The sequence below is a fragment of the Simochromis diagramma genome, unplaced genomic scaffold (assembly GCF_900408965.1).
Source record: "Simochromis diagramma unplaced genomic scaffold, fSimDia1.1 OVJJ01000055.1, whole genome shotgun sequence".
In the NCBI taxonomy this organism is placed as follows: Eukaryota; Metazoa; Chordata; class Actinopteri; order Cichliformes; family Cichlidae; genus Simochromis; species Simochromis diagramma.
The window spans coordinates 782,748-794,015 of NW_024387070.1; the positions used below are offsets into that span (position 1 = coordinate 782,748).

Consider the following 11,268-nt stretch of genomic DNA (forward strand, 5'->3'; position numbering starts at 1 on the left):
GCTCTAGTTTGATGAAACTGTGAAAAAGAGTCAGCAGCTTCAGAGGAGGAGGAGGAGGAGGAGGAGGAGGAGGAGTGTGTCCTCAGTCTGCTTTTTCTTTGTTTACATCTGTGTGTGTGTGTGTGTTCCCTCTGCTCATGCCCATATTCGGGCAGTTGAGTCACTTGTGATGTAACATGAACAATTTGAGTCGGGGGCCCCCCCCCCCCCCCACCTCCCACCCCACCAGCTAAGACCTGGGGGGCGGAGCTTGTCCTCTTGCTCTCTCTCTCTGTCCCTCTATCTGTCTCTGTGCTTGTTCATCCAGCCTGGCAGCAGCAGCAGGAGGAGCAGGAGGAGGAGCAGCTGGTGGGAGCGTGGTGCTGAGAGGAGGTGGCAAGGAGGAGGAGGCGTGGAGCAGAGAAGCAGCAGCAGTGGTGTCAGTCGGCAGTGGCAGGAGGCCAACGAGGAGCAGAAGGAGAACCGGCAGCTCCCGCACCTGCACAGAGAAGAGAAGAAGAAGAAAGAGGAGGACCAGACCACTGCTCCCAGAGGCCTCCTCAAACGCTGTGTGGAAACCAGGAGCGGGGTGAAGAGGAGCTGCGGCAGAGGGAGGCGCAGCAGCTGGACTTCCGCTCGCTGCTTGGACGCCGAGCCGTTCAAGGCAAAAACATCCAAGAGGGAGACGAGCAGAGGGAGGCCGGCCCCGCCACCGCCACCGCCACCACCGAGCATAACCAGCGCCACCACATGGATTTAAGGCCAACCTCAAGGGTGTCAAACCCAAGAGCGAGGAGAAGGTGAACTCCCCATCGCAGGTCGACTTCCGCAGCGTGCTGGGGAAGAAGGGCGCCGCAAGCAGCAACAGCAGCAAGGCCGCAGAGACGCCCACGAAGAACGTCGGCGACTTCCGCTCTGTCCTCGCCAACAAGAAGAACCCGACGGGCCCCGAGAAGAACGGGGAGAAGGCGGAGGTGAACAACTGCATGGATGGAGGGATTAATGAGAAGAAGAGCACCGGAGGAGGAGGAGGTGCGGCGCCGGAGTTTGTAGAGAAGCTGAGCGACATGACGGTGCTGGACGGTCAGCGGCTCCGGCTGCAGTGCCGCCTCGCCACCGCTTCTGATGTCACTGTCACCTGGACGCTGGACGGGAAGGTCATCAAGGCGTCCAAATTCATCATCCTCGCAAACGAAGGTCAGAGGTCACACACACAGCACAACAGGAAGTGAAAGGTTTTCTGACATGATTTGGTTAAAAAGGAGGGAGGAGGGCTTTGTTTACATTTCACAGCAACCCCGAAGGCTCTCTTGAATTCAAAAAAAACTTTATTTAGCAGTACTGTTTGTTTGCGATCATCAATGGAAGTGATCAGAATCGATTAGAGCCACTGAATTTATTCAGGCTGAGAAAACAGAAAAACCCCTCAGATTAAAGACGACAGAATGAGCAGCGCGACAGGGAGGCGGAGATCAGGAGGTGAAGCTGTGGAGCAGCGTTGGTGGAGTCGGTGGAGGAGCTGAAGCAGCTGCTGATGGAGGTCTGAGGATTGAGACTCTAATAATAGAACGCAGATGTGAAACAATAGAAGCAGGATGTGATGTGTGACCGTCACTGGAATTTCATATGGAAGCAGATCACTACACACACACACACACACACACACGTATTACTGTACTTGTGAGGTCCGGCAGGGATTCATTCATCAGTTGAAGGGACACTCTGTCTGTCTTAAACTGTCTTCATGATGTTTAGTTACGTCTCCCCGAAGCTAATCTTTAAAACTTGTTCAGTAACTTTGAACATGCTGAGCAGAACTGTCGTTCATGGATTTGATTGTGAAGACAAAAATGTAAAAAACAAAGTTTACTTTAAATTCAGTCTGGACTTTTTTGTGTTTAGCAGTGATGGTGATAGTTTTACTTACTTTAGACACAACTTTGCTAAAATTGAGTTAGCGTGATTGTTCTAGCAATAACATTAAGAAGGCAGTGACAGTTAGCCGCACTGCAGGAATGTAACATCAGCTGATCAAGTAAAAACGAGAAGATGGACACAGCCGGTGCTCAGCTACTTTAAACCTGTATTCTTCTAATCTCCAGTAGGGGGAAACTCCTCTGGCAGTTGTGTAAAAGTCGGAGTGTGTGAGCCTGCTGCCCGCCTCATGTTTACTTGCAAATGAGGACCTTATTATCCGGTCGTTAAGTGATGACGTGACGAATCCTACTTCCGGGCCTAAAGTAGTCTGCGTTTAATATGGCTTTTGTGTTGTTAACATGTTTAATGTTTTGTATTTCCTTCTATTTAATCTCAAAAAGCTCCTAAAACAGTCAGTGATCCCTGTTGACCTCCCTCGGCTTTTATTACCGCTAATCATTTATTTAAGCTCAGTTTTTAAAACCTTAGGATGTAACTACAGCCCAGCCCATGCAGCAGTATATGAATGACTAACCTCGTATTGTGGATGGATTATCTCAGTTGTTCTCCTGGCTGAAGTTTGGTCCTTTTACAGCATCCTGCCATGCGATTACATTTGTTCCTGACCACCAAGAACACTCACGTTAACTTTTATCGAGTGGAAAAAAAGTTAGCTTGTTTATATTATGCTAACATAGCTGTGTCGCTAGCAGGTCACGTAGCACATCATATTATATACCAGCTAGCCCCAACTTCAGTAACCCTACAAACGTCACTGCTGTTTAGTTTTCTGTCTTCATTATGCTGGAAGTGATAGCAGAGCTGTACGTTTTAATTTGTTTCCAAAACCCCGCAGTCAGGACATGCTATATTGTATTTAGATAGAAGCTAGCGAGCTACTCCCTGCTAACTTCTAACTCCGTTAAATGTCATAAATTCCGTTTTCATGGATGCCTGGATGTTAAACTCAATTGTTACACCTGGTAGAGCAGAACGCTGATCATTTTATTAAACATGAAGACTTTAGACAGTTTTCAACTCTCAGTAATGCCATAGTGATCGTTTGATATATGGACCTGCAGCGGAGTTTAGGTCCAGACACGGCTAGTGACGTCAGACTGAACAACCGGATAGCGACAAAGAAACAGGAAGCAGGAGATGATTGAGTCATTAGCCAATGAAGCATGCAGCATGTCGTGTAGATCCACGCCGTGCTTGGATTTTGTCGGGCTCGCCGCTCTGCTGAAGTCACCCTCACTGCTTCTCCTCCTCCTGATGGTCGAGGACACTTTGAGTTCACTTTCACTTTCAGCAGCTGGACCAGCTGTCACAATCTTTTCTTCTCTGTGCCGTTATCAGCGGCTCCAGCAGGAAACTTTCATTAACAGGAAGCTTTCAGCATGGATGGTGAAATAAATACAGCAGCCGTCAGAATCAGACTGATGGCTCACATTTATAAAAATAGGCAGACTCACCCTTTAAGAAAGAGCCTGAAGGTCCTCACAAGCATAGAAAACACACACTGTGATGTCCTGTAAAGACCTGTGTGTGTGGTGTGTGTGTGTGGTGTGTGTGTGTGTGTGTGTGTGTGTGTGTAATAATAATCCCTCAGTGTGTTATTTCAGTCTGGAGGACAGCCCCTGGTTTGTGTGTGTTTATCCTGCAGAGTGAGGAGTCTGTGTGTCACATGTTAAAGGTCAGAGGTCACATACATGTGTCGGTGCAGATTTAAAGGCAGCAGCATGTTTATGATGAACTCAGATCTTCACTTTCTGCTCTTGTGGTTTTGTAGGCGTCGTTATAAAACGACGTGATCGTTGGCTGAAGGGTCGTCATGACGATAAAACGTCAGATCAAAGCGATCCTTTTACAGAAAGTGTTCAGAGTGTTGATTCAACGAGTCGCAGCAGCTTCCTGCCTTCTCTTCACGCTTTGTTGGATTTGGTGCAGATCCCCTCAGCTCCAGCAGGGTGGAGGGACGACAGATGTTTTCTCCACAGATGTTTAAGACGTTGCCTCGGTCAGGTCCGAGCCTGTCAGCTGTAAGGACCTCTCTGACTTTAGTTGTCATCCTCCTCTTTTATGAAATTTGCAGATGAGATTATGAGATCGTAGAAACAAGCAGTGGAAATGAGTTTTCTCCAGATGGTGTTTGGCCATTACTGATGTGGTGAGGAGGGAATCAGAGTGGAGCAGCCGGCTGAGGCAGTTCATCCAATTTGGACGCCTCCTCTGCGGGGTGTTCGTGTCCTAGTGGGAGGAAGCCCTGCGGCAGACGCAGGGCACTCTGGAGAGATTGCATCTCTTGGCTGACCTGGGAACGCCTCGCTGTTCCCCCGGGTGAGCTGGAGGAGGTGGCTCACAGAGGGAGGTCCGGGCTTCTCTGGCTAGGCTGCTCCCCTGAACCAGAAAAGGACAAGAAGATGGATGGATGGTAACTCAGCGCCACGATAGCATCACGAAGCACAAATAAAAAGGGTTAGGGTGAGGTTGAGTGTTGGTCGTGTGCAGGTCGTATGAAGGTCACCTCAGATCCGTGAATTTCTGTGATAGCTGTGCTTTGTCACCAGGGGGCAGTGTTAGAGACTCGTGTTGTTGTTGGTGAAACTGTCCATCACCCGCCGACCTCTACGAGGGTTTCTTTGACTTCACGCTTCAGTTTTGTCCCGTCCTGTGAACTTCAGGTTCCCTAAACTCTCGGCTGGCCGATCGAGTTTTAAACATCTCGGTTCTGATTGGAACAAACAGGACGGAGGCGACCAAAACAACAATCTTTTAAAAGATTTTTTTAAAACCATCTTTCAGGTCACAGAGTCTGATTAACAGGGAAAGCTTTTATTTTCACTGATCAAAGTGAGAGGCAGAGGAGTGTGATGCTTGTCCTTCTGTCTGAAGCAAAGAAATGTCCTAACACGTGTTGAAGGAAGAAGAAAGCCTTTCTGAAGGATGCCGCACCGGCAGCGGAGGATGGCCTTTAGTCTCACATGGCGTCTAAAAGGGTGGAGAACGTGACGCTCTGATAGCTCGTTCATAGTAAATGAAATGTGTAAGGAGTCATACCTTCATTTTTATTGATTAACTTTGTGGAATGTAAGAAATGAGACTTGACCTGGTGCTGATCTGACTGTGTCCTGTGTGGGTTGCGTTATATTGTGCTGTGTTGTGTGTTGCAGGCGGCCTCTGCTCCCTGACCATAGACAAAGCCCTGCCAGAGGATGAAGGCCAGTATAAATGCAGAGCCGAGAACTCGGCAGGCAAAGCCGAGTGTTCCTGCACGGTTCTGGTAGACGGTGAGAACAAAGCTTTGTTCCTGTCTCAGATCTTTCCTTCAGTGCCGCATGTTCTTCTTCTTCTGCTGTTTTTGTTCTTCTGGTCTTTCCTCTACAGTTATTCTTCCTCCTGCATCCTGATGTAGACGCAGGTTTAAAGCATTCAAACTGTGAGAGAAACTTTAAAGTGTACTTTTGTTGTCTGAATGAAGATCTGAAATGTATCTGATATGTTTGTCGTAATCTGTCCTAAACCAAAGAGCTTGTTTACTTCCTGCCGTGTCCACGAACATTTGTTGACTCCGTCATCAGCACTGACTCTCAGACACCAACCGATGAGTCAAGCCTCCTGAACACACGACTCTGTTCAGCAGTGCAGCTCTGCTTCTTTGGAAAGATCACACAAACATCAGCATTCATGGGTCATGTTAGCCCCGCCCACTCTCTTTGATGGTCGCTGCAGTGGTTTGGACTGGAAGAGTGATGCAGCAGAAGCTGCAGCGCTGGTCAGCTGGGTTTCCTGTCATTAGAACCAACGAACACAAACACAGTTTGACTTTATCAAAGATCGGCTCCTGTTTGCAGACGGGTTAGCGCTGGTCGTCAGGACATCAGCTGTTTGTAAAGGGTTTAGTCAGCTGGTTTTAAACACGAACACCACAGACTCGGTGTGCTGTGTCCAGAACAGCACGGACGCCGTGGTCCAGCCTGCAGCACGGACGCAGCCGCTGTTTCAGGTGTGTCTCAGTCCTGTGGTGCTCATGGACACCTGAGACTGAAGCAGCACGAGGACACTCGGCTCTTTCTTTGCTGTGAGCTAACGTGGCGAGGACAGAGGCAGAGTTCGCGATGGAAACACGATGAACTGTGCTCCACCATGTGCTGTGAATCTGTGATGTTGTGTTTGGACAGGAAGTCAAGGAAGTGACAGCAGTGACTTCCAGAGAACACAGAAAGTGTCCGGCTGTGTGAACACTGTGGTTCAGTTCTGAGACCTCCAGGATCGTCTCACGCCTGTGCACCGGGTCCGTCCAGACAGCACCCAGAGACTGCAGCCTGACGGCCCATCAGACGCAGCATGTCTCACTGCAAACTAGAGCGAAAGATCCAAAATTTGTGTTGTGCTGCTGCGCTCTGCTTGTACGTCATTTTTGCGACTGCTCTACGTATACGAGAAGTGCCTGCACCTTGTCGCTTCTAAACGTCTTTGACTTTGTGTCCTCTACGACAGTTTGTGTTGTATTATGTCTAAACCTTTAATAAATCCTTAAAGAAGAAACCTTTGTCCTGACTAGTGAAGAATGCGTCGTTTCCAGAACGCTGCTTTCCCTCTGCAGAGCTGTGCAGTTCCCCGTACGTGCACGTAAACCTGTGACAAACAGTTCACCGAACTCAGACACGCACAGAACGCTTTCCTTCATTGTGCAGTTGAACTTACCACTGTAGGCTTAGTTTCTATTGGTAGCACGAAGGTGCGACTCATGCGAGTACTGCACTCTGCTGCACCTGTGCTTGTGCTGCGCTTTACTTGGCACAGCTGGAAAACCATTGCTGCACGAGGCAAACAACAGACATGAATGGGTTTCAGAGCGCAGCGCTGTGCTGCGTCCGATGTGAAAGGACCTTAACTCAGGCTGGACTGAGTCCCGTGCACGCTTACACTTGTATGCCTCCTGGTTGTTATTTACGTACCTGGGTTCTCTGAGTCTGAGCAGTGACTTTTTTGATAGTTCGTCCCTGAATGCAGCACCGCGCTGGTTTCCCTCACAAAAAGCCGGTGGCATTTTTCTGCACTCACACGACTTGACTTGAACTTCTGTCGTCTCGCTGAGTCTCACTGAGCGGCGTGTTACCAAACACCCTCTGGGTCCACGCAGCATTCAGTGAATGTGCTCAGTGATGTGTGTCATGTCGGAGAGCAGAATGTGAAATGTCTGAGCTCTGTAAACACACATTTTGTTTTTCAGTTTGAATAAAATATGAATTTTCTGCAGGTGAACGCTCAGTGTTTGCCGGAGGGTTTCTGATGTTTGTGTTGGGGTTCACGGCTGTGGAGCTCTCAGAGAGCACCTGAGTGTGTGCACGTGTTAACTCCTCCCTCTCTGTCTCTCTGTGTCCTGCAGACCCGGCTGAAAACTCTCCGGCCGACAAGAAGTCCAAGAAGGCGACTCCAACCTCAGAGAGTGAGTTTCCAAAATATGCAGCAGCAGCCTCTTTCCTTTTGTCCCAATAAGGAGCTGCAGGCTGGGATCACTGGTTCCCACACACACACACACACACTCAGGCGGGTGTTTCTATTTTAAAGAGTCTCTGTGTATCACTGGAAACATCAGTTCCTTCATCACTGTCACATTATTATTCCTACCTCCAGAGCAGTAAACCTCCATTAACACTACGTTTCCCATCAGCCCTGCTGCTTCCCACATACACACACACATGCACACACACACACATGCACGTACATGCACGCACACGCACATGCACGCACACACACACACATGCACACATGCACACACACGCACACATGCACGCACACACACACACACACACACACACACACACACACACACACACACACACACGCACACCTTTCCTTGCAGGGGTCACACCTGTGCATCATGAATGAGTCTCACCTGGAAACAAACTGTGCAGACACTGTGGGTTAAAACACACAGTCTGCTACAAACAACAACTTTTTGGTTACAAGTAGTAACTTTGTTTGGTTTGTAGCTGTGTCCTGATTGGTCGTAATGTTTCTGTATGCAAGGAGAATAAAGTCTTACTTTGGTAGAAATCCTAAGATCACTCTTCAGAATAAAAGAAAGTGTTGTTGCTCTTTTAAAAGTTTCATCTTAATGAAAGGTTTTGGGTTTTAAACAGGAACATATTGTAGAAAAGTTCCTGGCTGTAACAGTTTAAGTCAAAGCTACGATTAATAATTATTCACTCTGAGTAAATTGTGTTGTGTGACCAAAATGTTTCTTTCATGAAACAATCACAATAGAGATACAAAAAATGAAAGAGTTAAACATTTCCTATTGGATGAGACGTTTCTGGACTTGTTGTTTTCTTGCTCTCCGTATCTGCACAGCGCTGAATGTGTGAGTGCTTGAACAGTAACTTCATACAAAAACACTCTGACATGCAGCAGCTTCATGTTTCTGTCTGCAGCCCTCAGTGGAAAATCTGCTCTTATCTTTATGATCCAACTCTAAATCCTTCCTGCTCAGAGTGTGTGTGTGTGTGTGTCTGTGTGTGCATGCCTCAGTGGGCTCACTGCTGTGGATGGATGTCCTGTTCTGCTCTGATCAGGTTCATATCACAGCCCACAGACACTTTTCTTGCGTTCAAAGCTGAAACCCTCTCCACGGCGCTGACCCCTGACCTTTAACTGTTTGTTCACATGTATGCGAACAGACTCAGAGTTGAATCTACCTGAACATGAGCTGAGAGTTTCTCAGACCGGAGCTCGGCTCCTGCTTTGGTTTCAGTCACTTCTCGGAGACCGCAGAGTTTTAGCAGCAGACAGAGGGAGGAAGGACGGGGCGATGATGTCGGGGAGGGGCGCTGCTCCTCTCCCCTTCCATTTAAGGCCTGGTTTCTGACTCTCGCGCTCTGACAGACTTTGTTTTACTTTGCGTGCTGATTAAAAGCGTGGAAGTGTCGAGTGAAGCCGTTCGTCCGCCTGCTGGGCCCACGTTAGCTTAGAGACACGCAGCAGGTTGGAGGCTGTGTGGTGCAGCGTGTGTGCATGTGTCAGCCTCCACCCTGAAACACAGTTACAGTAAAGACTGAGCACAAGACAAACGGAGAGGCTGCTCCCTGTCCTAACCATCTGCTGCAGGTGCTGCTCACTCTCACCTGTCAGTTTAGTCTGCAGCTACGAGTGGGCGGGGCTAAACATTGTTAAAACTTTTTAAAACCCCATGTGGTCGGGGGTTGGGGGGATGTTTTCAGGGGCTCTTATTGCAGCGGCGTGTCAGCAGGTATGCAGCTGATATTTTGGGATGGCGTGTACAGGAACACTGAGTTCTTCACTTTCAGTGCAGAAGTAAAAACAGAAGTGCTTCCTGTGACTGACAGAGCAAGGAGCCAATCAGAGTGCAGCTCTGACCGTCAGCTGATTAATATCAAAGCTGCAGACCTGTGCTCGCCTGTCTTTGTGAGGACAGTTTGACATTCAGAGCTCAGCTTCTGTTTGTGTTTCCTCATTCATGAGCTTTCTCATACTAACCTGCTGACAGACGGGGGAGGGGCCGCTGTACATACTGAAGCGTCGCGTGGTCACACACTGATGTCTGCACACGGTGGTTACACACTGATGTCAAGTGCTCAGACTGAAAGTGTTTCCTGCACACATTCATCAGCTTCTTACTAAGGTTCAGTGTCTGATTCTGCAGCTCAGACAGTCACCGCGGTTCAAAGGTCAGAGCTTCACACATGAAAGTGAAAGTCGGAGTGTCGGTCAGAGAGAGGCTCGGCTCACCAGGCGGTTCGTTTTAAAGCTTTACTGACAGGAGACACAAACCGTCCTGCTTCCAAAGCAGGTGTGAACGTATGCTTGTGTGCACGTGTGTGTGTGAGTGAGTGCGTGCGTGCATGTGTGTGTGTGCGTGCGTGTGTGTGTGCGTGCGTGTGTGTGTGCGGTGTGTGTGTGTGAGTGAGTGCGTGCGTGCGTGTGTGTGTGTGTGCGTGTGCGTGCGTGTGAGTGAGTGAGTGCGTGCGTGCGTGTGTGTGCGTGCGTGTGCGTGTGTGTGGTGAGTGAGTGCGTGCGTGTGTGTGCGTGCGTGCGTGCATGTGTGTGCGTGCGTGTGTGTGCGTGCGTGTGTGTGTGTGCGTGCGTGTGTGTTTTCTCTGCAGACAAGTAACAAAAACCAGCCAAGCGTGCAACTTGTGCTGACCTGATGATGTCACCACGTCACTGGGACCTGAGTGGCCGGTGTTAAGGACGTCACAGCGCCATGAGCGACTTGATGACATCCACCATTTTTATTTGGGGCGTGAAGCGAGCAGCTGCTTTTTTTGACTGTAGCAGCTTCAAGCTTGTTTTGCGAGTTTCTGTGAGAGCAAAAATAACTTTGTGCTGGAAAATCCTCGTGTTTGTGTTTCCAAAGGAAAAGAGCCAAAGCAGCGAGGCTGGAAGGACGGAGCCTGAGCTCCAGACCGATGGTAACAGCAGACTTTGTGGTGTGGTCAGGTGGAAAGTCTTAAACATCTGAAGGAGGAAACAAAAAAGAAGACAGCGTGAACAGATTCTTCTATCCTCTTCATTGCAGCCATCTCAAGAAAAACAAACTCCAGGAACTATTTCCTGCATCCAGTGGAACTATTTTTAGATTGTCCATGTACGGTCATCAGAGATGCTCTTCGTCTGTCTCACATTCTTCTCCTCCTCCTCCTGCCTCTACTAGATGTTCTGTGAGGACAAAGTTCCTTAAACTAAAAAAGAAAAGCAGCTGATGACAGAAACATTTAAAAGAGAAGAAGACAAACAGCCTCACGAACACAAACTCAGAGAGGCTCGTATAAGCTGTGTGTTTCCTGTCGCACAGAGTCTTCTGCTTCCATAAAAACACAACAAAGCAGGACGATGTGAGACACGTGTGAAAGCAGTCAGGAAAACCGTGTCTGTACTTACATGACACTCTTCACTTAGTTTCAGATGTGCTTGTTGCACATTCACGTTTTTATTTCGTGCATATTTTATTCAGTCTGTGCGATTTTTCTAAACGAGGAACATTTCTGTAAATGTCCTCACTTCAGTGTCATCATTTCATCTTTGTTGTGAGTGTGATGCTTACAGTGTCACCAGGTCTGTGTGCAGTGTCTGATGGGAAACGTAGTGTTAATGAAGCTTGTGTGCAGGGAGGTGTTTCTGTCTGCTCAGTTGTTTTCAGAGGTCTCATGGTAGAAACTTGATGAGGCCTCTCTGGAGTTTTTAAAGGTTCCAGAGGAAGTCTGCAGGATCACTGAGGAGATTGTCCACTTGTTTCAGAGCTCCTGAATTGGTTTATGGAGGGTTTAAAGTTGGAGCTGGCCAAGGTCTTAAAGACGCTCCAGAGGACCGTGGAGAGGGTCCAGTGGAGATTTTAAAGTTCATTAA

At 48.4% G+C, this 11,268-nt stretch overlaps 1 protein-coding gene across 1 annotated transcript in view; it reads left to right on the forward strand.

Moving 5' to 3' along the window:
• LOC120742188 (myosin light chain kinase, smooth muscle-like) overlaps window positions 1-7,639 on the forward strand; it is a 30,884-nt gene extending 23,245 nt beyond the window's left edge. Inside the window, exons 17-21 of the mRNA XM_040045336.1 lie at window positions 308-422; window positions 562-678; window positions 741-1,176; window positions 5,070-5,186; window positions 7,289-7,639. Of these exons, the coding sequence (XP_039901270.1) occupies window positions 308-422; window positions 562-678; window positions 741-1,176; window positions 5,070-5,186; window positions 7,289-7,398 (895 nt within the window). The 3' untranslated portion in view covers window positions 7,399-7,639. The remainder of the gene's footprint in view (window positions 1-307; window positions 423-561; window positions 679-740; window positions 1,177-5,069; window positions 5,187-7,288) is intronic.
• The last annotated feature ends 3,629 nt before the right edge of the window (window positions 7,640-11,268 follow it).